The sequence below is a fragment of the Enoplosus armatus genome, chromosome 24 (genome assembly GCF_043641665.1).
Source record: "Enoplosus armatus isolate fEnoArm2 chromosome 24, fEnoArm2.hap1, whole genome shotgun sequence".
Taxonomy (NCBI): Eukaryota; Metazoa; Chordata; class Actinopteri; order Centrarchiformes; family Enoplosidae; genus Enoplosus; species Enoplosus armatus.
Window position 1 is genome coordinate 2343635 of NC_092203.1, and position 27783 is coordinate 2371417.

The 27783-nt window shown below is 45.2% G+C and overlaps 2 protein-coding genes across 2 annotated transcripts; both read right to left on the minus strand.

The window, feature by feature from the left end:
- Positions 1-100: 100 nt before the first annotated feature.
- On the minus strand, positions 101-17795 carry LOC139306978 (ATP-binding cassette sub-family C member 4-like). The gene is made up of 32 exons (XM_070930940.1): positions 17772-17795; positions 13584-13633; positions 12195-12305; positions 11864-11984; positions 11450-11674; positions 10439-10528; positions 10083-10246; positions 9823-9948; positions 8438-8687; positions 7892-7999; positions 7590-7679; positions 7276-7467; positions 6958-7052; positions 6589-6675; positions 6352-6448; positions 6031-6231; positions 5638-5775; positions 5353-5390; positions 5136-5251; positions 4884-5030; positions 4706-4785; positions 4473-4623; positions 4240-4359; positions 3974-4084; positions 3781-3881; positions 3484-3675; positions 3245-3400; positions 3060-3149; positions 2796-2968; positions 921-1026; positions 170-298; positions 101-106 (listed from the first exon to the last, which is right to left on the minus strand). Exons 1-32 carry the CDS (start codon positions 17793-17795, stop codon positions 101-103), a joined length of 3885 nt encoding a protein of 1294 aa, XP_070787041.1.
- Positions 17796-24397: 6602 nt separating this feature from the next.
- On the minus strand, positions 24398-27445 carry poglut1 (protein O-glucosyltransferase 1). The gene is made up of 11 exons (XM_070930847.1): positions 27373-27445; positions 26758-26848; positions 26528-26671; positions 26307-26442; positions 26087-26208; positions 25852-25911; positions 25638-25737; positions 25402-25460; positions 25082-25249; positions 24705-24761; positions 24398-24554 (listed from the first exon to the last, which is right to left on the minus strand). The coding sequence occupies exons 1-11, from the start codon at positions 27443-27445 to the stop codon at positions 24398-24400; spliced, it is 1167 nt and encodes a 388-aa protein (XP_070786948.1).
- Positions 27446-27783: the final 338 nt, after the last annotated feature.

The window sequence follows — 27783 nt, forward strand, 5'->3', positions numbered from 1 at the left end:
AGCAACTTTAAAAGACAAAATGCAATTTTCCTGCACAGCTAAATGCTGGACAATGTGCAGTCTTCCTGTTTACATCTGGAGTTTATTACACAGCAGGCTGTCAAGACTGCAGAAAAAGGACATAACATCGAAGCTGGTGCATACTTTACAGGCACATTTTTCACCTCACCTGTCTGGCTGACTCCAGCAGGGCTGCTGCCTGGCTCGTCTGTTGCACCATCTTGTAGAGAGCGCCGTCTTTGTTTTGCAGCAGGGTGAAGGGGCGGTCTAACTCCTGGATGACACCGCCGTCCAGCACCTTTAAAAAAATGAAAAGCAAGCGCAACAACAAATTAATAATACCTTTAATTTTTCCAAAATAGCTACACATTTAAATAAGGCATTAAATCAAACAACCAAAGGAAATGAGTTTCAAAGACATGACAGTCACCGTGCTGTAGTCATTTCCAGTATCAAGCTTAAGTAAGCACAAGTCACATTTACTTTTACAGGAAGAACACACGATTGGATTTTGACATTCCTTTAAAAATTTCAAAATAATGTAAATACACATTTAAATAAGTAAACAATAAGGCATTAAATTATGAAATAAAAAGACAAGGGAGAAAAAAATGTAATAAATCAATCAATAAACAAACAATAGAAGACTATAATGGATTTTGTGTAATTATTTAGGCACATATTGTTGTTAGGTGCACAATTTTTCATTTCATCTCAACTTTAAAAGTACAAGTGGAGAAATGGGGCTTCCTCATTTTAGACAAGTTGTATTTCTTATTTATAACTATAAAATCTTAAAAGTTGTGTTTTGCTGCAGCAAGCTAACAAGCTAAATGGCTTTAACTAATACATTTCAGTCAAATAGTACCTTCATATCTAAATATTAGTGCGTTACACTCAGACAGAAGAGAGGGACTCACCAGTATCCGGTCGCTGTCTATGATGGTGTTGAGGCGATGAGCGATGGTCAGCACAGTGCATTCTCTGAACTTGTCCCGGATGGTTTTCTGGATCAGTTCATCTGTCCTGCGGAGGCACAGCAATGACAAAAAAACAGATAGGCAATCATCCAAAAGAATAAGAAATGGGAGAAATATATATATATATATATATACACACACACTGCTGCCCATAAAGTTGGAATCTTCTCATGAAATGATTGTGACAATGTGATTTATTCTAATCTGAGACAAAATGCATGTAAAAATATAAAGATAAAAGGATAAGATAAATAACAAACAGTGCAGTGACCAAAAGAAGAAACTGTTTCTGTGGTGGGAGGTTTTGCTCCTGATGGACCGCAGCCTCCCACCAGAGGGGAGGTGTCAGCAGCGATCTTCCCTGCTCTCCTCAGGGTCCTGGAGGAGTACAGGTCCTTAAGAGGTGGGAGGGTTGCAGCCGATCGCCCTCTCTGCAGAGCGGATGATACGCTGCAGTCTGCACCTGTCCTTGGCGGAGGCAGCAGCGTACCAGACAGTGATGGAGGAGGTGATGATGGCAGTGTAGAAGTGAACCAGCATTGTTTGTGGCAGGTTAAACTTCCTGCCACAGATATATTAAGTGTATATCTTCTCAAAACTTTATTGATCAATCTCTTCCAAACATATCACAGTGAAAAATTAAACCACAAACAAAATTGGGGGTATTTAACCATAGGATTAAGGGCTTTGTTTCAATTTTTCAACCTTGGGCAATTTAACAGGAAACACATATTCGAGGGGATTTTGTGCATAAGAATGTCCAATATTACTCTTTCAAATGTGCAGCCTAAAGTTGTTCCCATAGACCATGGGTGTCAAACTCTGGCCCGCGAGGCAATATAAAATTAATATTAGAGCTGGCCCGCCGGTACAGAACAGCGCATTCACCGCTAATACTACAAATCCCATAAGGCTCTGCTCTTGTTTTGGCGCGTCAATCAGGACAGGACCCAGACATGCCCACTACTCTGTCAGTAGCGATCTGTGCTTCGGCAGGAAAGCCCCCGCTCACCAAGCCTCCCCGTGCCTCTCGCCCAGACATTGATGAACTAGCATCCAAGAAAAGATGCCAGGTATCTGGCTTGGGCACATCAGATTAGATCAGTGTGTTGCAAACTGAGCAGTAATTAACGTTTTCTTTATGCACTTTTTCTTGCTACTCCAAGGCTTGAATGGTTGGTTCATTCATTATTGTTATTTTATTTTCAAATTTATTAGCCTGTGGAAAAAGTTTATTTTGATATTTACCTCAGAAGGCTGCAAATAGAAAAAACACATACAATTTCTATTTAAATTTTATTTAATATGCCATTGATAGGTTTTTTTTTTATTTGAAATCCGATTTTGCATGTCTTCACTATTAAGTTACATAAGCGTTGCTTGTTCCATATTCAATGTTAAAGCAAAACTTGTTTGGGTCCATATTAAAAGGTTAATTTATTCAACGTTGGCCCGTGGCTTTGTTTAATTTTAAATTTTGGCCCACTGTGTATTTGAGTTTGACACCCCTGCCATAGACCCTTCTTGCGTGTGGGAGGCAATGGTTCTCCAGGATGTCCCGGTACACCACAACACAGCAAATGTCTTGCCTTTTATAGCGCCGCCAAACAATTGTTAAGCATGAATTCGTTTCCCCTGGGTAACTGGGACTCAGTATGTAGCCATTGCACCTGGTCAAAGGTGATTACTCATGTGTATGAAGAGGAATAAAAAGAGGAATGTGTCTGAAAACAAAATGAATCCAACTTTATGGGCAACAGTGAGATGCTTGTACATGATGTATATCTGCGTGTAGTGGTTTTGCGTCAGCAGTACCTGGGGTCCACGTTGGCTGTGGCCTCGTCGATGACGAGGATGCGGTTCCTCCTCAGGACGGCTCGGGCCAGACACACCAGCTGCCTCTGGCCCACGCTGAAGTTGGAGCCCGACTCGGCCAGAACCGTCTCCAGCTTACAAGGCAGCTCCTCCACCACAGACTTCAGCTGCACCTGCGAGGAGCATGGAGACGGGGTCAGGGGAGACCTGCAGAGTCTACGTGTGAGCTAGAAACTCTTAGGAGCGTGCCGATTGGATACTTGCCTCCTCCAGAGCCGTCCACAGGTCTTCGTCGGTGTGCTGGTTGAAAGGGTCCAGGTTTTTCCTCACCGTGTCAGTAAACAGCACCGGGTCCTGGGGGACAGAGACCAGACAGAAACACGGTTAGAAACGGATCTTATGCGGGTGCTGTGGAATCCTGCCTTCGGAGGAGGTCTGCTCGTGTTTACCTGAGGAATGATGGACATCTTCTGTCGCAGGTCGTGGAGGCCGATCTCAGAGGTCAAAACGCCGTCGATGTAGATCTTCCCCCGAGGCTCCGCCAGGCGGAACAGAGCTGAGACCAGAGAGCTCTTCCCTGCACCCGTCCGACCCACGACGCCGACCTGACAGCCGGGGAGAGACAGAAGGACTGTGACTGAGCATCGTCCGCAAAGTGGACTCTGACCGTGTGCAGACCGAGACTGACCTTCTCGCTGGGCTGGAAGGTGGCGTTGATGTCTTGGAGGACCAGCGGCCCGCCATCGCTGTAGGAGAAGTTCACCTGGTTAAAGGTCACCAGGCCTTTGCTGGGCCAATCGGGTGGAGGGCGCTTCTGGGTTTCCCAGGGCGCTTCGCTCTTCAGCTCCGTATACTCCACCACCCTCTCCACAGACGTCATCTGAAGAGACAATTAGCCCATTATGCTACACTTGGCATCTGTTGGGTCTTTGGTGGTGTATCCTGATGGATGTTAAAGGTATACAGTAAGTCACTCGGTTCTCACCATGTTCTCCACCTCAGCACTTTGCCTCATGGTCCACTGGAAGTTTCCCACCAGTGTCACAGCATAGGTCAGCACCAGGCCCACCTCTCCAGCCCTGAGGCCTAATAAACACAGAACACCACAAGAATCAAAACATTATTTGGATTCATTTGAATAAATAATAATAAAGCTTTATAAAGAAATGGTTCCTCACCATCTCTGAGCAGGATGCAGCCGAATGTGGTGAAGGTGATGAATATAGAGCAAATGCTGTCGAGGCGGAGGGCAAACCAGCGGGAGGTCATCAGGAACAAAAACCACGCCTCTGACGCCAGAAAGAAAAAGTATTTTAGTAAAGACAAGGACTGCTGAGCATTTTGTAATAATGTCGTAATGTTTTGTGGTGACGTCAACGGCATTCCAGCTACAAATGAAGCTCGGAAAGCCAAAACGTTAGCACGGTTAACAGCGGAGGAGAACCTGAGTGCAGGTCCTGATGCGCATCAAAGGCTTTCTTCAACCTCTCCTCGGCTCTGAGGGCTCGGAGCGTCCACAGGCCCTGAAGGGACGAGGACAGGTGGGACAACACTGGACTCCGAGCTGCAGGAAAGAGGACAAAGAGGGGGTTAAAACTACCTTTAATGTCACTCGGCAAGGCTAAAGTCTTTCTCCCAGCCACACGGTGCAATTATGGCAAGAATGCATGTACGTACTTGTAGACTCCAGACGTTTGACATCTCGTGATGTATGGAGGAAGAAACGCCTCAAGTACAAGAAGATAAAAAGCAGAGGAACGACGGGGATGAGGATGAGGGGGATGACGGAGGCCGCCACCACAACCACGCCGACGTTCTGCAAAAACAACTGCAGGACAACAAGCGCCGCGCCGTGAGGAACACCGACAACGTGCACAGTGGTCTCAATCAAAAAGGTAATGATGTCTCACTTGATAGAAGTCCACGAAGGTGATGGGTAACGTGGAGTCCATCTGGCTGACGTCTTTGGAAAACCTGTTGAGAATTCTTCCTGCGAAGCAGAGAAAGTCAAATCAGTTCGAAAAACAGCACCAACGGGGAGTCCTTGCTGAACACAGTAAACTGGAGGCGGTTGGGAGCAGGGCTCACCTATGGGGTTGACGTCGAAGAAGTGAACGGGTGTGCGGATGATGGCGCCGAACATGCTGTTGTGCAGCGTCTGCGCTGAGTTCACCAACCCGTGGAAGATCACCAAGCTCCTGGCAAAACCAAAGACCACGGCAGCTGCTGTCAGCCCTAAAAGAACAAAGTGTTCTACTTAAACATGATGTCGTCAACAACAACAACAACAACAACAGTGCTTTAAACATGTGATAATAAACGTAGGAATGGAAGGCTTACCCGAATAAATGCCGAGGTAAAATGTGAGATTGACCTCTTGATCTGGGCGAGTCGCATTTATGCCATTATTAATGCCGACAGCAGTGGATGTGCCGTTCGAAACCTCCTCTCTTGCCCTGACGAGATGAACACATCAGAAGAACGCGTCAAAACAAACGCCCATATAAAAGTGAGCGGCTACGGTGCATTAAACACAAGCATTAAACAACGGACTCACCAGTGTACCAGCCACCAGTCCTGCAGAATGTATGCAACCTATGGATGGAGACAGAAGTTCAATAAACCAACACTGATTCAAACATCTTAGCTTTTTGGTTGAAAATGATTGTTGTTGAATAATCTAAAAACCATAAAATGATAATCTGTTTAAAGTAGCAATGTCTTGACACAATGTGATTCAGTTATTCCTTCATTTTTCATTTGTATGTAAACTTTCTTTTAATTTGTAGAAGAACGAAACGACGACACCCTGACTCAACTGAAAGAATAAAAGAACTGGCACCTCAGCTATGACACTGAGCAGTACTACGACCGCCAGCACCAGGTGGTTACAGCCTGCAGTGAAGTACGTGAGGTAAATGTGGCTGCTGACATTTCCTTCCTCTCGCGTCTCCTCCGCCATGGTCCGAACGGTTTCAGCCTGCAAAACAGGCGAGGAAGACGATCCCCATCTTCGTAATTCAGGCTCAAACTTCATAGAGTCAAGGCTTAACGTGTAGCGTCAGGAAAATACAGCAAAAACTCATGTTAAAGAAAATACGATGTGGACGTTTGTCATCAGGCAAAGTCCAAAGTAATTAGAACGATTAGTAATGAACTAGTGATTGAGCAGTGGTAAAATGATGGTGGTCATCACTTCCAGGAAGGTGAGATTTTATTTTGAAAATGTACCTACAGGAAGCTGCTCAGGCCGGTTGCTCTCCGGCGGCAGGAGGCTGCTGTGAGAACAGTGCGAGCCGCGCGAGCGACTCGTCCACTGGCTGTGCAGCGACAGTTTGTCCGAGTCGGCTGATGTGGAGCGCCGCTCCTCGTCGCTTTTCAGCAGAGACGTGAAGCCCTGCAGCTCACTGTAGGCACCCTGGGCCACGATGCGCCCCTGGGGGACGCAAACGGAAAAACAAATGTCGAAATGAGCAAGAGAAACGGTGTCTTTGCAAATGGCCTGAACTTTAAAAGACAGTAGAAGGCGTCATTGAAATATTGGGGCAGCACACACCTCCTGGAGGACCACAACCTGGTCAGCCGCTCTCAGGTGCTGCAGCTGGTGGGTGACCAGGATACGACACTTGTTCTTCAGCAGGCCGCAGATGCACCTGATCGTGAACACAGAGACAAACGTTACAAATTGTGTAAAAAAATAAAAATAAAAAAAATAAAAAAGTGTCTAACTGCTCGACTATGAGGGTGGATTGGTCTGTAGTCAAAGACAATCTGGACAGAAATGCTCACTCACTGTTCAAAAAGGTGTCTCCCGACCTCAGCGTCCACGGCACTTAAAGGGTCGTCCAGGAGGTAGATGTCCGCCTCCTGATACACGGCCCTGACAGAACACACACACACACACACACACACACACACACACACACACACACACACACACACACACACACACACACACACACACACACACACACACACACACACACACACACACACACACACACACACACACACACACACACACACACACACACACACACACACACACACACACACACACACACACACACACACATTAATGGAGAGGAAGAAAACTGTATGGAGTTTACTGGCGTGCACCTTCTGCGTAACACACAGGTGACAGCTGTCCGTGTGCCCTCACCTCGCCAGGCTGACGCGAGCTTTCTGTCCCCCGCTGAGCGTGGCTCCTCTGTCCCCGATCAGCGTCAGGTCCCCGTCTGGGAGCAGCTCCAGGTCCTGCTCGACACATGCGCAAAAAGTTTGCTCAGCGAGTTCAACATGTCTGTATTAGTGACAAAATATACACTTCAGGAGATATGAATAAATCTTTTCGCCACGATGCTGCGAGTGGCGACTGGGCAAAACTGTAAAGGCTGAGCGGTGGCACCGAATCCAGGTCTTATTATGCATCCATGCCGAGGCCACCAGAGACTGTGCCCGGAACTGCGTCATCTCTCACCCTCTTCAGAGCGCAGGCTCTGAGGACTCTCTCGTACTTCTGGGCGTCGAGCTCCCTCCCAAACAGGATGTTGCTGCGAATGGTTCCGGGGAACACCCAGGGCTGCTGGGCGGCGTATGTCAGCTGACCTTTGGCCTTCATGGCGCCCGTGTCGTGAGGCAGCTCTCCCAGCACGGCGCACAGCAGGGATGACTGTTGGGAACGTGGACGTTATAGAACACGACATGCGGTGAATAGAGCCTTTCCTTTGTGAGCGCTCGTGTTTATTTAAGCAGGTTGTATGAAGCTAAGCCGGTTTACACAAGTGCACTGACCTTTCCAGCCCCCACTGGGCCAATTACAGTCAGGAGTTGGTGCGACTTCACAGTGATACAGATGTTCTGCAGAGACGGCGCGTCCAGACTCTGACAGGAAAAAAAAACAAAAAACATGCAATTCCTTCCACTTTGTCACATAACAGATCTGTAAAACCCCACACTGGCCTTTCCGGCTCTTACACTATGAAAACTATATTCAAGTCCTACGAGACACGTACAGTACTATTACCACAACACTTGTGTCCTGTAAAATGACATTACAAGAGAGGGAAATATCAATTTGTGGTCAGAACATTCACCTTATCCCAGTAGCAGGTCAACTTCTCGATCTCAACAGAGTTCTCCTCCTTCTCCTCCAGGGGGAGCACAAAGTGTTCCCTCTCAACCTCTTCCAGCAGGAGGAAATTCTGGGAAAGTGGTGAATCAGAAAGTGGGTCGCATAATGTTTAACTGTACATTCTCCACACTGATGGCGGGACGAAAAGCTTTACAAAGTCAGAGTCTTTCCCCATGTGGCCTGCAGGCTATTATCTCTGGCATTATTTCCATGGATCTTCATGTGCCTGCTTGTGATCTTTGTGAGTCATTCAGGGCTGTAATAATTACGTGGAAAGTCAAGATGCTATGTTTCTAAATTAAAAAAAAATGTTCATACATAGAAAGCATTTGTTGGCACAGCACAGACCAATTATTACTGAACACAACAAGGTGGTTGTGTAATGTTCTTGGAACGGTTTCACAACACCAAAGCTTTGGGAGTTGCTTCAGTAATTGTGTCTGAAGGTCAACTTTGACTCTTTAAAAGTCAACAAAATGATGTAATTCACACCAGAAAACAGAATTACCTTAATCCTGCGGACGCTGACCGCGGTCTCCGACAACTTCTCTATGGCCAGTGGGAAGAACAGGGTGACCGTGAGCTTGATTGTGCCATAGAGGGAAACCGTGACAAACACAGTGCTGGCGGTGATGGCGTTGCCCAGGAGAGCGTAGGCGGTGAACGTAACAAAGACGATGACCTTGCTGCTGGCGAAGAAGGAGGCCATGTTGAGTCCTCGTAGGTAGGAGCTCTTTAATATCTGACTGATCTCCTTCCTGGGGAGAGAAGACAACGCATGGAGAAAAGTGTAGGCTTAACGTTTAGGCATGCAGAATATGAACAACAAACCATCTGGATTATTATTATTATTATTTATTATGCGTTATTTCATTAAACCTGCAGCGACCAATAACCACAACCTCAGCTTCAGTGTCTCTGTCTGCACCTCCACCAGTCATCTAACCGTGACCACCAGTCTGTATCCCCCCTCCCCCGACCTCTTTTACTCTTCAATCTCAACAGGTCGAGCTAACCACAGTTTCCTCGGCCGGTACACCGCTGGTGCGACCCGTCTTCATTTAGTTAACGTTTTGCTCTGAGTTAATGAGTCATTTCTGCCTTTCTACCAAAGAACTGAAAGCATGGTAGCTTATACACAAACCCTACAGCACTCTGCTCATCAACATGTCTCTGCCTGTCGGTGAAATATCTTTCTGTCAAAATAATACTTTACAGAAATGAGGGCTTTTAATTATGATGTGACACTGATCCGTTGAACAGGGTAAATCTGACCGATATCTTAATGAGATTAGAGCCTCTTTACCTTTCTTGCTTCATGTCAAATCATCACTCCAGGGGGAAAAAACACTGGGAAGCCACAGACTGCTAAATTACTTTGACAGGATACTGAAACTCCCAATAGATAGATAAATTTTTCTCTTCTCGACACGTTCCTGAGGATGACAACGGATTAGCAGAAACAAATTCCACCAGTTCGAAGACCCTGCAGTAGGACGTCCACAAAATTGACATTTTAGGGCCTCGGGGGGGGGGGGATGGTAGAATGTCAGCATCTCAGGTCACGTGGCGAAGCAGCGCTTAGTTTTTCTGCCACATCTGCCTGGAACAGACTTCCAGATGAGCTTAGATGTGCTCCAACTTTCACCACTTTCAAAATCAAGCAAAAAAAAAAAAATTCTGTGTGTTGCTTGCGCTTTTGCCTGTGTACTCTGTAAAGTACTGTATTGCCTTTGGATACGAAATGTGCTGCATAAATACATTTTCCTTTGGCCGTGTGAGTTGCACAATAGCTTACGTTTTGTTTGACATTTCATAACCTAATAAAGGGCCTTAAATCAGCGCCGCAAAAACAGTTTGAATATTCTTTAAAAATATATATTCGATCTTCACCTTCTGGCTTCAGTCACCAGAGCGGAGAAGGGCTTCTCCCAGGCGTACATCTTGATGATCCTGATGCCAGACACCACCTCGTTCATGATGCGGATTCTATCGTCAGTAAGGACCGCTGTTTTGCTCCTGCAAAACAGAAAAACTAAATTAAATAATTCTTCACAATGTTGTGGCGAGGTAAGAAAAATTAAGACTGATTTGTTTGTTGTTGTTTTTTTTTAAAACACACATTGTAAAGGGATATGAATTTGGTTATCTACCTGAGGATGCCAAAGAGCTTTCCAAACCAGGTCTGTACAGGCATCATGAGGGCGATGGCTGCCACACCGGCCAGACACGAGGGGCCGATCTCAATCCAAAGCAAAGCGACGATCACCATCGCTTGAAGAGGTCCCAGCCAGAGGTAGTGCAGATTGAGTGTGATCTATAAACGACGGTTAATGGTGAGCACAGCCCGAACAATCTTTACTAAACTCAAAGTAAAAGTTAAATAAAGTAAGTACAGGAACAAAACTCCTGGCCTTGTGATCAACTAGCAGCCAATATCTCTAAAATGTAGCTTTCAGTTTGTTTGTAGACTTAACAGTTTTTAGTGTTTGGGTGTTTTTTTGGTTACCTCGTCAAAACGATTGACATCATTTGAAAGGAGATTCACAATTTGACCGGTGGTTGTTTGCCCCATGGATTCACTGCTGAGACCAAGAGCCTGGTTGAGAGAAATTCCAGGTGAGTGTCGCTGAAAGAGTTCACTGCATATTCCCAAGAGTGACGACACACTCGAAACGAGACTGGGCCCACAATGGCTGTCACAAATATTAAGTTTCACAAAGTCTGCTGCCTCAGTTCTTATGATGGCAATTTGCATATACTCCAGGATGTTACAAAGAGTGATCAGATGAATTGCAAAGTCCCTCTTTATCCCACAAAACAAACATTTCCACTGCATTTCAGCCCTGCCACAAAAGGACCAGCTGACATCGTGTCGGTGATTATCTCGTTAACACAGGTGGGAGAATTTGACCAGGAAGAGGCTGGAGATCACTCTGGCATGCTGACTGGGTTCGAATAACAGACTGGAAGCTTTAAAAAGGAGGGTGGTGCTTGAACTCATTGCTCTTCCTCTGTTAACCATGGCTACCCTGCAAGGAAACGCGTGCGGCCATCACTGCTTTTGCACAAAAAGGGGCTTCACGGGCGAGGATATTGCTGCTCGTAAGATTGCACTTAAACAAACAAAAACCCCACAAGTTCTGACAAACTCCAAGCATTGATTACGCAAGAATAGGCTGCCATCAGTCAGGGTGTGGCCCAGAAGTTGACTGACAGCATGCCAGGGCGAATTGCAGAGGTCTCGAAAAAGAAGGGTGAACGCTGCAAATACTGACTCTTTGCATAAACTCAATGTAATTGTCAATAAAAGCCTTTGACACTTATGAAATGCTCGTAATTATACTTCAGTATACCATGGTAACATCTGACAAAAAGATCTAAAAACATACTTGTGTCATTCTCAAGACTTTTGGCCACGGCTGTAGCACATGGCGTGCGTGCCTATTCATTTTTAAAGCCAGTGAGGAAACTCCAACGCAGGCTGTAAATTGACAAAAGCTGTTGACTCTTCACTGACCTTCCTGTATATCATGTGACACATGGCCAGTCTAATCTTCATGCCTGTTCTTTGGACGTGGTAATAGTACAGATGTTGGAGGATAGTCAGTCCGAAGGTGGAGAGGGACATCGCGGCAGCGTAACCGTACGCCAAGCAAAGGCTTCTCTGGTCGTGGGGGTCGTAATTCTCAAAGTACAGGATTATATTTCCCAGAAGAAGTGGCTGGATCACTTTAATTGTCTCCTTTTATGACAAAGAATGGCACAAAAATACAGTTAATATGCTGCACACTACAAACATAAAAAACACACATACAAGTGACCTTAAGGACAAAAGAGTCTCTGACAATTTAGCACAAACTTACCCCAATTATATAATACAATTAATGAATCTGATAATATGTAAAGGAGGCTTTAAATAGCCAGAGCGTACCAGTGCAAATACAAACACCCCGGCCACTGCGTAGGACCTCCCGTAGCACTGAAGAAGAACTCTGGTGAGTTTTGGCTTCCGAAGGTCCTTCGCAGCCTTTTTAACTTCATGGTCCCAAAATCTGCAACGAAGAACGTGCAACAGCATGTTTATTCTGCGCTGGGACATGGCAGCTGTCAAGCCATAACTCCTACGGTAATGTTCTTATTGTACAATCTCTAAAACTGAATTTTGATCTGTGGGTGACATTTACATGATTAGGAAAAAGACAACTTGATCAACAACGGTCGTGCGTCCTGACGAGCACCTTTCCAGCGGTCTGATAATGTACCTCTGTAGTTCCTCTCCCAGTACTTCGGACCGGTCCTCTGGAAGAACGCTGAACATGTCACTTTCCTCCAGCCTCTGTTTGTGGCCGAGGTGCAGCAACGGGCTTAACCAGCTGCAACACACCGTTTATTAAGGCAGTTAGAAAGCAGGGAGGACTTGTGTCAGTCAAACTGAATATGACTCACACTTAACCTCCTGTTGGTATGACCTGTACTTGTGAAGGGCTTTCTCATGCATGAGTTAGAACTGGTTAGCTTTGCAAGTAATGTCAACAGGCAGGGCAGGGTTCTCTATTCCTGTTTTCCTGTTTGTCAATGGTTTACACAGTAGATGACTTGGGCGGGCAGTTGACCGTTGTAGTCTTATGCTATTCCACTGATCGACCGTAACTGAACCATCCATCGGCATGAGGCAGGGAAGGAGGCTGCAAGTGTGGGTGTAAACGACGCAAGCTTCAAAACAAAGAATTAAAGAAATTATAATTCGCTCTGGAAATGTTTTACGAGTTCCTTTTAAGGTCTGAAATTGTTAGTGCTGCGGCTCTGCAATTGGATGACTTGGATTGACCGGGTCTGATTTTGGCTGCTTCATATTAATGACGCTGTGTGTCCTTGTTTAATGTTTCATGTTTTAAAAAAAAAAAAAAAAATGTATTATCTTTTACTACTGTGGGCCATGGAAGTGAATAAAGTACATTGAATTGACCTGTAACGTGTGAGGTTCAACAGCACTGCAGGCTCCCCCCTTTTCTACTTGACCCCCTGCTGTGCACCATTGTGTTCTTCGAGTGAACAAGCTCATCCACAACCACTGCCCATGAACACACACAACTGGAAGTACGACGACTTGTAGAAACAATGGGGATTGAATCATCTACTTGGCTAACACTGTAGGTGTTGAGTATCCTATAGTACAGTACTATCACTTATGTAATCTGACAACCAGCTCTGGCTCCTTGATGTAAACTCATGCTTACAGTGCTCTCACGTGCTTTCTAAACGTATTACTTTGAGATCACTTTCACTGTAATACCGACTGCCATAAATCACTGCTAGAGTACATCACACAACCATTGGGTGGGGGGTTTGAAACTCTCGCATGAGAGTTTCAGCCGGTGGTTCAAGTTGAGAGAATCCAATCAAAAGTCCAAAAAAAAAGCATTATTATGTAATAAGTTACATATGAAACAAACTCTCGTCGGGGATCAAATACAACAGTTATACAACAGTTATCATTATTTCTGCGCTCCAGAGCCAAGCCATGAACGGACTTGCTCCCGACACCGACAATGCAGCATGTCACTCCCGGATCATTGCGTAGCAGCGCACTATGACCTCATTCGGATTGCGACCGGGCCGCGAAATCCGATATTGTGACGGTGGCCACTCACCACAAAAACACCCGTGAAAGAAACCCGGCGGTGGCCAGCGGGTTGAGCCTCTCCGCGTCCTTCTTCGCCGCCATGGTCGCTTTGGCACCAGTTCAAGCAGGTGAGCGCTGGCAGCCTCTGCCCTCGGAGTTGGTGAAGACGCGACTATCAGTGCGCGCCGGTGAACTCTGTAACGACTTCATTAACTTGAATGTGTAGTTGGCTAACATCACGTAAAGCTGAGACTCGGCCAATAACGCCGCTGCTGCTGCTGCTGCTGCTGCGGGGTCTTCCCGATACATCGTACATACTCGGAAACACGACCGACTGCACAAAAAGGTGCCGAATGGAAGCGGAGAGGGAACTTCACTGATAAGCCCGGTGTGCTGCATTACTCATTGGACAACTCAACTAGTGTTATAAACGCGGACCGTTAGTAGCCTGGAGGTCACGCTTTATTTAATCAATCTCATTTTTATTGTTTGCCATTTTGTTTTAGATTTATTGCACTGGTCAAACGTATGATTTCAGGTCTCAAGTAGCCCAGTTACTATTATCATCACTATCAGTACTTATTATGAATAGTACTACCACACTACCACTACTACTGCAGCTATTACTATTACAGGTCATATAAGTAACAGTATTACCAGTGGTGCCATTTGTCAGTATTATTATAAGCAAGCATTTAAAACTTAAGCCGTTATATTAGATTTATTAGTAATTACTAGCCTATATTTATTCTGTCTGATGTTGACCTCAGCTTTTGCCCTCAGCGTAAACATCGACCACGTGCTTGTTGCGCAAGAAGTGTGTTTGTATCACTTGATTTGTGAACACACACACACACACACACACACACACACACACACACACACACACACACAAGATACCGGCCCTACGGAATTTGCGGCAACAACGAGGATTGTATGCCCTTTCCCACATACTCGAGCGGCACCTGAAGGCGCCATGTGCGCGACCTGCTTTTCCAAGCCTATCTTCAAACGCGGGTCGTCACGTGCAACAGTCGACGTTCACGAGTGGAGAGGCCCGCGGTGCAGGCATCTGGAAGTCTGAATAACAAAGGGGGCCAAAACAAAGTCAGCAATTCCCCCCTCGCAGGAGAAAGCAATAAAACAACAACAAGACAACAAGGGAAATTGTGGGCTTAACAAGTTGGTCTGGCCAACACATGGTGCGTGCCCCCCCTCCCTCCCTATTACAACAGGGTCTTGTTTTGCATCCTGATAGGACCTGGCACTACGCAGTGCTGCTGTAACACCGCCAGTCAATAAAAAGGCCCAACAGGGAGCTTTAACACTCGACACTAGAGCTAACGCAGTTGTAGAGAAACGTCAGTGTGATTATGCAGCAGTTTCTGGACTTTGAAACCTCAGCTAGGAAAGGCCAGGGCTGAGGAATTTGTGTCGCTGGAACCCGGTGACAAGAGTTTTAAAGTCTGTCAAGAAAGCGCCTGAGCAGGACTCCCATTACCTCCAAATTATACATTCAACACATGTATTTAATATACCAATGCACCCAGTAGAGCCACATAAGATTAAACAAGCTTTTGATGCAAGACTAGTCTCTATTTGATAACATATTATCCTATGAAAACATTATGAAAGCTTTTAAAAAGGGGACGCAAAGGTGGTGAAAATGTGGAAATGCTGGCTGAATATTGTATCAAGTCAGTTAGGATACTGGTAGTATGTTATTGAAAACTAAGTCCCATGTAAAAGCCACAGAGATAAATGGAGTATGTTCATTTTTTCTTATTTAGGGTACATTTGCAGTTCCACTAAAACACCAACAGAGGGAACTAACAGCCCATTTATAAATGTTAACGCTCAGGCCACATGAATAAGTTGCCGGGGAAGGCATTTAAAACGTTTTTAGACGTTACATTAACGTTTACATACTGCTCACAAGTGCTGCACCTTGGTCGTGATGGGATGGAACCCGTGTCCATTTAGTTTTAAAAAGGTTGGAAATTTGGACATGTGAAAACGGTTATCTCGATCCAAAATATCCTCTCCTCGTTTATTTCAGTGTGATTCTGATCTTTCTGCCCCCTGCAGTAGTTCAAAGCTCGATATTTAAAAAAAAAACAAAAATCACAATTCAGGGGGAACAAACGTGACCGAATACCACCTTCTTGAAGTTTACCTGAAGTTATCGTCGCTGACCGAGCTGTGCTCTGGGGTGCGAGGGCTTCCTTCGGTCTGTTTCTGTTGGCTGTCCATCTGCATGTCTGCAGTCACTGCTGCATCCCGGGCCCCAGCTGTTGCTGTGTCACATCTTGTTTACACCAGGGGCCGAGGCTATGTTTGACCTAGTTGTTGAAAAGCCCAAGAGGCAAAGTCAAAAACACACTGCACGTAACACAGACATGGAAAGAAGCCATTTTGCAATAGACATGAATGAACCCATTTGTTGTTGGGTGTAAAAAAAACCCCCAAAACAATTAGGCGTACTGAACATAATGAGCAAACATCAGTCACTACTCCAATGACTAATGCATCTTGTTCAACTTTCTTGTTTATTCATATAGAGCAAATACTAGAAGACACAAGCACACAGGTTTTGAAAGCCAGACGAATGAAATTAAACAAGTCAATTTAAATAATTTAATTTAAATATTGTAGACGGTGTGTTTCTTTCACTTGAGGATTTTTTTATTAGGTTGCAGCCATTACAATGGCAACTCTGGCGATTTGACTTTGGATCACATCAGTTGAGTCACTTGAATCAAGAAGAAATGGCTAATACAATCTTAAAGAAGTTAAGCCCCCATTAATATGATCCCCACACAAAGTCCAATCAATCCCAATGACAATATGAAATTCATGAGGAGGCCAATATGACATGATACTGTAAATCTTTTTCCCCCTATAGCCCATATCACATTTGCAGAGCCGATTAGCTTACATTTGAACAAAACATTGACAGGCTACAAGAAGTGTTTTTGTAGCCTGTGAGTGGTTTCACATCAAATTTTGCTGAGAAAGGGAGCGAACCCACTAACAACCTGTCTCAAACCTTCAAACAGTCCACTGAAGGCCTGACAGGTTCAAAACACACACACACAGCTGCCCGGTACAACCAATGTGTACTGGGAAGCTCACGATAGCCTTGACAGTAGTTTGTGAGGTACAACGGTGTCTTTTAATTCGCATGTGAAGCAGTTTTCCATTCAGTGAGAGAGGAGGTGTGTAAAGTCCAGGCAAAGAAGTGACCCATTTGTCCACACAGGTGAATAAAGTCCCACCTTCAACTGATAACAGGCAGCTACTGTCGTTGGCTGCTCGTATCCGGAGTCACATCCTCATTCTGTGGTAAACTGAGCAGTTCCTGGATCCTTTGCATATCCTTGTTGGTTTCCTCTGCCTGAGTGCTGACGTTCAGATCTCCAATCAACTCGTCTGTCAGCTGCAGACGGGCCGCCCTTATGATTTGAAAGGCGGGAGAGTGAGTGTTTAGTGCTTGGTGAAATATCCTACAAACACATAAGAGAATATGATCACACATATATATATATATATATCGGACCATTCTGCCAGTCTGAGCTCGTAAAGTTCCCTGCGCTCTCTCCTCCTCCTCTCTCTGGCAGTTTCTCCAGCCAGCGACTGCATGCTGACGATCAAAGCCCCGGTGGGAATCCTGAGCAGAAGATAGTTATACATCAAATATCATAAACCTGTATTATGTTTAATGTAGATTTGCATTAGAACACAATACAAAACAGAAAATACACTTGTAACACGCTAATGTAAGTTTATTAAAATAAAAGGTAACCATTCCTGAAGACACTTTACCGGACTGGAGAAGCGCTTGCTATGACGTAATCTGTTTGGTAACAAACCTAGCTGTCACATACAAGGTGTCAAAGCAGCTACGTGGCTATGACAGCCACGTGTCTGGACAAGGGGACGATTCTTGGGTGAGATCTGGAGCGTGATGTGCTTTCCGATTAGCTGCCTGCTTTCATTTCGCCCCCTTTGGCCCGGACTGCACCTGGCATAGCCAGGGCCGGGGCTGTTTGCACACATCAAATGCTCCAGGTGGCTGGTCCCTCAGGCAGACAGTGAGAGGGGGGAGGAGGCGGCAAATGCTAGTATGGAGCCAACAGGAGAACAGACTAGGGCTGAGCCAACACGGAGCTGATGATCACAGAGACGATCCAAACCAGCCCCTCCAGTCTGTTACACCGTCAAACGCCGCACACTCCATCTCCATTATACAATCGCATTCGAATCTGCTCCTGGCTCTGTGCACTCAGCTGAAAGTGGCCAGAGGAACGAGTGAAAAGTGGGACAGAGAGAGAAGAGAGGGTTGAGGAGAGAGAGGAGACGGAGTGAAGCATAAGTCCAGATCAGACCATGGTAGATGGAGATGAGAGGCTGGAATAACAGAGATGGTATAAATGGGGAAGGGCAGCTGCTGCCTTGGCCTGCCTCCTTGCTCTTGTACCCAAAACATGGCCCTCTGCAGTGCACATGAGTCCCTCTGGCACCGTGAACAGAGTTGGAGGTGGGGGGGGTGGGGGTGTGGGCAGGGGTTCAGCTGGGCGACAGAGGGTTGCTGGAAGGAGCGCAGCTGCCTGCCAGAGTGCTCACTGCTCTCAAGCACAGCGGCGTGAACGTGGACACGCACACACGCACGAGCAAATACGCGTGTCCGTTAAGATATAAATGCATTGCGGCCTCTGACAATGGAACTCAACTCTAATGAGGACTGAAGTGCTTCAGGGCAGAAGCTAGACTAGTTACTGTGAAAAGCTGGGACTGTCAGGGTGATCAATGGATGTGAATGGACACTTGCGGAAGCAGAAGCCAACCTTACCCCAGCACTGCTCCGATGATTGTCCCTGCCACCAGCCCTCCCAGGCCCAGGTTCAGTCTGAAAAGGCCTCCAGTCACAGCTGTTCACACACAGTGACATTTATTATCATCATCCATAACTCAGTGTGCTGGCATGTGCACTGAATGTGTTAAAACAATTTGTCACCAGGTTAAACGAGCATCATAAAAGTTTCATTGTTATTGTCAGTACCAGAAATGTAACTATTAATTATGAACTGTTTGGGAGCTGAACGGCTGTCCATGCATACATGAAACTGGACAAAAAACAAATAAAACACATTTTCTGGACAGTGAATTTCAGCGAGTAATCTATTTTATATTTAGGAGTAAAGTGTGGAGCCGCTCAGTACGTACACCGAGTCTGTATGGAACGACTCCCAGATGGAGACGTGTGAATGTGAAGCGGCCTTGCGGCACAGTAAGCACAGTAAGCTCGGCCAGCTCTCGCTGGATGAATAAAGGTTTAAAAACAAGAGACTCGCCTCCGGCTGCAGCATAGTTGCTGAGGGTAGATTTGTCTCGGTACACGGACAGTCCTGTGCTGACAGAACTAGAGAGGGCAGGGAACAGAGAGAGACGGGTGAGGGAAAGAACAGCTGTTCACAAAATTTAAAATGCGGCTTCTCAGTCCGATTGAGAGGAAAACATCTGAATCTAACTCTTGACCCGATGCAACGGCCTGGTACAATCCATTTGTTAGCTTACTTGAACAAGGTGACAAAAGCAGCCACTCTCCAGCTCCATCTCCATCCGTATCTCACGAAACCCCGGATTGCTGCATTATGGGCTGAGCGCTGATTTAGACAGAGAGGACACGCTGCTGCATTACTACCACGAAGCTATAACATTAAAGTTCATTTGTTTCATTCTACTCTTGGTATTATTTATTATTATAATCCTCTGCTAGTATTCAATAATAGTTAGTGGTACATATATACACAGTTGACTTTGTGCCATTCACCCACTTACCACTGCTTCCACTCGGCTAGTATAGAGTTCCGCCTGGCTGACTTGGATATACTTCTGCCTGGCGTGGCGAGCTGCTGGCAGGCCTCCGTAGATCAAGCCCGCTAGTGCAGCAACTACGCCGCTCTTTATCACGTTGGTCAGCTCCTCTGGGTACCTCTGTGTCGCGCTGCAGGGAGACAAGAGCAATACTTCCTTTTGAGAACAAGCCCAGTGCCGCTTATTACCTCATATTTACACGTCATTAGAAGTGCCCTTTCCAAAAAGAAAAGTAACAAAATGACAAAGTGGAGTTGTGGTCAGATATTCAAATGTTAAAAGTACAAACTAGAAGCTGGAACCAGGGAATGTTTCGTAGTTTTGCTTGAAAAACTACTATATCAACATAAATTGATTTACAAAATGGTGGCCAATTAATTTTCCTGCCAATCAACTTCACTGTTTCAGCTCTACAGTTGACATCTGCAGTATAAACAGCAACGCAACACCAAACAAAATGGATCAGAATCAGAAATAATTCATTGATCCCCGGGGGGAAATTAGCCAAAATTGAGGACATTTTTCAGATATTTTATTCCTTGATTGTATGGTGTCAGTGAAGAATGAGAGTTTATGCGGGAGAGAGGGGAGTACATACAGCAAATTACTAATGCTGGAATCGAACCCGAGTCCCTGCTGTACCAATTGTTTTTTAACAGTGGTCAAAAGATTTAGGATAGAAATTTTTAAAGAGACCAAGGTGATAAATGGGTGAAAGACAAAAAGAAGAAAAGTCTAGGAGGAATAGGAATACCAACTCTCTGTCAAAGAGGTCCTTGATACGGTCCCATCCTGTGTCTGGGAATTCTGGCTTGCCCATGTTGCTTGGCATGGTGCTGGGAGAGGGGATGGGTGCAGGAGTGGTACTGGTGGAGGAGAAGGAAGAAGAGGGCATCTGTGCGGGCTGGGCAGCAGCAGCCACATCAGCTGCGTGGACCCTGGGGAGCAGGAAGCAGAAGGAAGGAGGCCTGGCGCTCTGGATGAGGCCCTGCAGTAGGCCGGTGCTCAGCGCGCCCCGAGGGGATGAATCTGCCTGTCGTCTCTGCAGGGTGAAGCCCGTTCTGGGCTGCTCTGGATGCATCGCGCTTCAGCTGGCATTAAGCTGCAGCAGAAAGGCACAAACACATGGACATGGGTTGGGGATGTTGCACTCACTGCCTCAACATAAGCTCCATCCTCAAAAATAAATAGCCTCAAGGCAAATTAAATCCTGGCAGGGCTACACAGGCTCCAACTCAACAGCTGTTAAATGGTGCAGTCATATCAAAACACACTGGGCACACAAGCAGACTTTCTGGGAAGAGATTTCTTTCTTCATCTCAAAATCAGTCATTGAGCTTTCAATGCACTGCTGGGGTCTTCAGAGCAGGTTGTGTTGGCTGGCCCAGGGTCAGACATAAACACAAAAGGTTACTGTATCTTTACATGTGTCACTAAGACACTGGAAATACCAGTCTGCAATTTGCTCCATATCATCTATATTGAATCATATCCTACTGAATTGTCCTCATTTGCTCTTTCATAATGTGAGAGAATGTAATGTAGTAGTAAAAAACAACTTGATTAACCAAAAAGTGGTCGAAACTCGCTTAAGTCAAATTCTGATAGTCGATTGTTTTGTACTGTTGTTCAGTTCAGGCACCAACATTGTTGCCCCCAGCTTCACAAATATGAACAATTACTTGCTTTAGTTTCATACATTTTACATTTTAAAATGTAGCCAATACACTGAGGGTTAAACCCTGTTGGTCAACCTAAGTTGACGTTAGCTAGCTAGCGTTTGGACTGTGTTAACTTCAAATGGGCATTTGTCAATACCTGTGTCAACTTGTTAAATACATTTCTAATTGACAAAATATTTGGAAGACTAACAAATGTGTGAGTGAAGTGAAAATAATATCAGCTACAGCCCGGTTACTGTCTTGAACGGCGCCTTGCACAGCGACAAACATTTCCCCTTCATTAGCTTGATGTCGTGCTGTTAGCTAGGCTACAATTTCGTTTCACCGCGACAAAAACGCCTAGAAATTTTACATTATAATTGCTGGTGGAGCGTAAAAATAAGGTTTACATTTCAGTCGTCTGTTTGCATGCCACTGTCGTCGAAAAACGACAGGAAAAACGTGAATAACCACGTCTGTCCGACAACACTTAGCATGCTGTTAGCCTCGGTCATAACACTGGGAAAAGTCGCTTACCAGCAAGCGACGCAGAATTCCTCAACAATAAACCGTTTGTTTTATTAAGTGCCGCAACCCTGGTTAATGCACATTATTTCTAGTTAGTGTCTACATTACGTTTGTAACATTATTTCCCTTCTGCTGTCTGTTTTTCCCCTTGACTTTCCGAAAGCCTACTGTTCCGACCCTTGACCTCGGCCATCTTTGATTCAGCTACACAAGTCAAATGTCCAAACAGCGCCTCCTGCCGGTGGAGGACTGAATAATTAATAATTATTTTCTTCTTCTTCTTCTTCTTCTTCTTCTTCTTCTAATAGACTTCCGGCAGGCTGTACGCTGAAAAGCGTAATACTGCCCTGGTACCCACAGAAGACCCCCACATGACAGTTCTCGATCCTAAACAAGCAGCATAAAATCTCCAGGAGCAGGTCCGGTTGATGTCTCTCAACAACCTTTCCAGACATTAACAGTTAGAACTGAAGCTCCCTGCGCTCTCCGGGGGGGAAAGAAATACGCCAAACTCCCTTTAAGATATATGGCATATTGAGAATTCCTTACGTGTCCGTAAAAACGCATTACTCCAGAAACACAAGATATAGTGCGTCATATGTCGACAGTCTTCTTGTCTAACCGGCGTCAATATAGTCCATAAATATGAACTGTATTCCCGTACAAACTTTACATTTTGGATTTTGTCGCCTCAATTCGCTGCCAGCCTCCGTTGATTAGCTGCTCTGTTTTAGTTGGAGAACACCGTGGGAATGAGAGACGAACAGTTTCAAAAATTAAGATTTCTCACTAAAAATAAGTGCTGGTTGGTGGATCACATACACGCCGAACTAAACATCGACTCATGACACTGTAAATTCAACGACTATCGTGTGTGTGTGAATGCTTTTTCATTCATATAAAAACAAAGACCAGTATGTTTTAATATCCAAACTGTTTATTGGCATAAAAACGACAGATGGCTGCAGAAGCCGTGACAACCACCTGACTGTCACACTTTGACCAGGCACATGATCACAGCTTTTAGGTCAAATCAACACACCATCTTCGCCTGCTTGTTCACAGTCCAATGTGAATACTACAACATATTCAACACGATCCTGTTATCAACTATACATCATCTATCATCTCTTAACACCAAGACAAGATTCTTTTCAAAAAAAAAAAAAAGGTAAAAACATGAGTGTATCCTGGAAACTTTAGTCATTATTGCTTACTGCTGGCACTTAGTGTGGAATGAATAATGTTGACGGCGAATAATTCCTTTTGTGCTTTCAAGTAAACTCATGGCAGAACCCATTCAAATGCAGACACTGACAACAAGTAAATCAAACAATATATGCACGTGATGAAGAAACTCGGTGAAAAGCTCTACTGGAGGTTCTTCAGGTGTCCAGAAGAGGGTGGTGCAGCAAAGCGGATGTGTCCTGTGTAAGCTTTATGTTCTGTCCATGGCCACAAAGAGAAAACAAACACAAAACTGCTACCAGCCTATAATATTCAGTATTAGTGATGGACTGATGACACTTTTTGGACTGGAGCAATTACATCAGGGCTCCTGGGTAGAATATTTTCCACATTTTTCTACTTGCAGAAAAGCCAGATAAGCAAAATGCAAATAAGCATTCCATGTGGTGCATATTACAACTTTTTAGTGCTCAGGAAATCCTTCCAACGCTATTGACTACATTCAATATGTAACAGCATGGCATCAATAACTAGTATCATTATTGGTACATCATTTGTGCATGTTAGAGCAGCTGGCGAGAGTCAACGTCACACTACTGTGCTATGATTGATATGAGTGTTTACAATTAGAGTTTTAGGCGCCCCACGGCTGGATGTGCAATGTTTTCATTCCATTTGGGTGAGGGGTATGCAGGACAAGGCCAAAAAAAGGTCAGGGGGGGTTCAATTTAGAGGTTTCTTGAGCAAGGCACTGGACTTCTTCCACTCAGTCCCCGCAGGTCACTAAGGGCAACCATGGTGACGTTCAAATACAAATTCAAAACAAAAAAAAAAAAACAGAATAAAGTAAAGTCCAAATTCCATTTTTCAGTAGCTTTTTGCAAGAGGTCTGATTTTCAAGCACATTTGTCATTACAGCAAATTTAGTGTGTCACTTCCATGAAGTTTGGGGACTCGTGAGACACAGATTTATCAAGCGATCAAAATTGAGCCAGCAGAGGCTGAGATAGCCTGACTTTTAGTCCTTAGTATGGGACAAGCTCCAAAAACACTGGATCCTACATTTCCCATAATGCAGCCCAATAGATATTTGATTTTGCGTAGAATGCGTAGTTTCTGAGGCCAAGCTGAAATAACTCTGACATCATCAGCATAAAAAAAAAAGTCTAAAAAAACACAGCTCACGTGGACGTTACTTTGCTGGTGAGGACAGACAGCAGCCATGAAAAGAGGAGTCAAACTAATCAATGACTCAGAATTGACATATCAGCCCCCTAGTGGCACTTGTAGGTATGGCAGCATCCTCCCAGTCAACATACTGACCGACACCCAAGACTGTGTAAAACCAAGCTAACTAACACCTGCAAGGACACACGGACCAACCGTCCACATTAGACTAAAACGCAACAGACATAAAAGTGTGAAAAGTATCTGGACAAAGCTTTGGGCTTTTGACAAAAACGGAATGCCAACATCGACGTGTGCCGTTGCTCGTGAGGAAATCCTACGCTGTGGTGCAGTGATTACATTCATTCAGTAGCGTTTCCCTTCGCTACAGCTGCCCCTGGTCCTGCAGAGTCTCCCTCTCTTATAGCTCCGTCTTGCTGGGCCTGAGGATGATCTGGTTGTAGTCGCTCTTTCTTCTGGGTTTGTAGGTGAGAAGACGGCCGAACTCGGTGAGGAGTCTCTCCCAGTAGCAGGATATGTCTTGCATCCGCAGGTGGTCCAGGACGAATTCTTTACCTCTGTGTGTGTGTGTGGGGGGGGGGGGGCAGAAACACAAAGTCAGACTGACTGCGTTAATACAGAATAGTATGCTGCAGGGACAAGACATGAAGAGTGTGCAACTCCAAACACTCCCATTTTCAAATACATGGCTGCTACAGTCCAGTTACCTTGAGGCAATCTCCTGTGCAATGGCATCATTCTCTTTGACAAACTGCAGCAGCTCCCTGAGGAGACGGAACATATGAAGACACTGACATGCAGCATACATATGACGGATATTCAAACCAAGGAAAACATTCACACGTGCACAGGACACAGGCATGTGAACTGTGACATGAATCTCAGGTGTCTGCGAATGTAACACCTTCACCACACATTTACACTTGCTTTGTTTTTCTAAAGAGTCATTGATTATGCATTTAACTATCATAGACTGCAGGAACATTTGAGGTCTCAAGCAGTAATGGGGGCATTTATTAAGCATTTGAGACCCTTTTTAGGCTCCAAACAGTCAAATTGCGTAGACAAGCACCAGCCGTGGTACCTGACATCAGACAGATCCTGCTTGATGGGGATGTAGTGGACCCAGGGCCTGAGCTGGGGGTAAAAAAACTCCTGCCATTCATCCCCCACATGGAACACCAGGGAACCGCAGAGGAAGAGATGCTTGAAGCGGAAGCTGGCTGCCACGCCGCGGAAGTTGAATAAATATCTGCAAGGACATCGACGAGGGTAGAGCGGGGGCTGTCATGAAACTGATGAAACTGAAACTTTCACCAAACAAAACAATCAAATGGACACTCAAGCTGCTGCTGTCAAAGCAGCCACCTTGAAAGTGCCATTGATCCAAAAATTCCTGCTTACTTGTATTTGCAGTGATCGACCAGTGGGATTTCTTTGGCTGGGGGTCTCCCTAGTGTGTCCTAAAACGGAAAGAAAAACATGGGCTGGTAAATAATTAACAAAGACTGATGTTTTGGAGTCAATATAAAAGAAAACGTCATGAGGATGTAATTGGAAGTCAATCAGGTGTCTTTCTCACTAATATATCGTATACAGTAGCTTGATAATCATTAGGGTGCGGCTTCTGAGCGACTGACCCTCTCAGACTTCCAGGCCTGGTTCTTTGTGTACTCCGCATCCACCAGCTCTGGAGCTTCTCTGGACAGAAGAATCAGAGGGTCGCGCTCTGGACTGGTTCTATCAAAGAATGGGAAACAAGCAGCTCAGAAAATAAACACGGGAGGAAAATGTGGTGGTTTCAGGTATAAAATAAAAATGGGGCGATTGACAAGAGAAGAAATAAAGACTGACCTGGAGCCTCTGAAGAATCCTCTGGACTCTTTCTTCTTCCATGGCCACTGTGCTGCAGACCTACCACGACACATTTTCAGGATAAGGCACACTGAAAGTATATACTTTGGCTACAAATATTCATAAAAACAAACATGTATTGTCACCAAACATCACATCTGTGAGGCTATAACCAAACAATACATTTGTAAAATTGCCTATAAAACGGCGGAAAATGGTGAAAAATAAATCGTACTTTTTAAGGTCATCCCTCATCAAATCCCATCTTCCCAGTCCAGTGGGGTATATGGGCCACACAGCAGGCCCGCCCTCCCAGAACGTCCATGCAGGGTACATGATGTCCTGGTAGTCTGCCGTCTACTCAAATCAAAACGTTCTCACGTGAGAACCAGTTTATTTAATAAACACTAACGTGTGTTTTTAAGTGTGCGTGGCACTAATGCTCGGAGTCTGACCTTACTGAAAGAGAAGACAGGCAGGGTTGGCTGCACCCAGTTTGGGACTTGAGGGTAATCCCTGACATTTACCACCATCTCCAAGTCAGGTAGCCTGTCGATCATCTCCAGGATGAAATGCTCCACCCCACTGCACCTGAGAACAGGAAACAGGTCTAAGCGGCGCAAACAAACATCTAGTATATAAAAAGAATCGTATCGGGTACTTTTTTCCTCTTTACCTGGCGGGAAACATACAGTTGTGATCTCTGTACAACTTGTGTCCAATGACCTGGTAGTGTGTGCCCACCCCTCTTTGAACTGTGGCAGCCATGACATCCTCAGAGATCCCCCCTTTAAATGGCTGCAGGTCATGTTGTAGGACACTGAGACAGAAATCAGTAAAAAAAAAAAACACTTAACACAACCATGATCTCCTGTTAGTGGAGGAAAAAGCTGGTATCACACCCACCTTAGATGGCAGCTGCAGTTGACCGGGTTGCACGGAGTGTGCCCTTCAACGGCATCAGAAATCTTGTCCCTAACTTTCTTCCACTGTTGCCCTACAAATAACGGCACATGGTGTCAGAATATTCACGGAAACAATCCTATCATTGCTGGTGGGAAAGAGGGGAGCTTATTGAGTCAGCATCCCAAATGAGGCTGCCGGGGACGAGGCTAGTGGCTCATCACGGAGCTCCAATGTCCTGCAGTTGCCGTGACTTCAAAGTTAAAACTGCCGCTGGCAGCCAGCCAGAGCACTTGGTGGTGCTAATTAGCCTTAGCAGACCTGTTGCCAAAACTACGCCCAGCCTCAATGAATGTAACCATGTGAATTAATATAAGTCTCATTTTACAATAATACGGTAAAGGAAAAGCCCACTTCACGCGACCCTTCAAATTAGCAAACAGTTAGCTTAGTTGAGTTAGCTCGCCGGCTAGTTAGCTAAGCTCGCGAAGTGATGAATGACTTCTGCAACCAAAAGTTGGCGCAAGTGAAGCCACGGCGAAATAAAACGCGGCAAAGTCTCACGGCCGGTTGTGAAATGGTTTCACGGGTCGCGTTTGTGGAAGAAAAAGGTGTTACCTGACGCCGAAACCGAACGTAAATCACAAACTTGCAGCAGTATTAAAAGCCTCCACATCCAAAGGGGCTCCATTTTTTCCCCCCTCGATCGTCCAGCTTTGTCTGAAGAGCAGAGACAAAGCGGTGATCTGTGATCTATTACTTCTGACTGAACGCAGTCCCTGCCAAAAAGTGATCGTCCGCCGAGAACTGATCAGCTGTATCGCCCAGTTTGTATACGTCTGCAGCTGCTTTTATCCGGATCAAACTGCCATAACAGTGGAAATAAATATAACTTTTATGCCCATGGTAATAGCAAAGGTATGTCTTTGTGAAACTTTAACATTTCTTGTAACCGAACAAACCGAAATTATTTTAGTTATTTGGTGAAGGTCGATGGGAGAAAAACAATCTAAATACATAGTAGGTTTA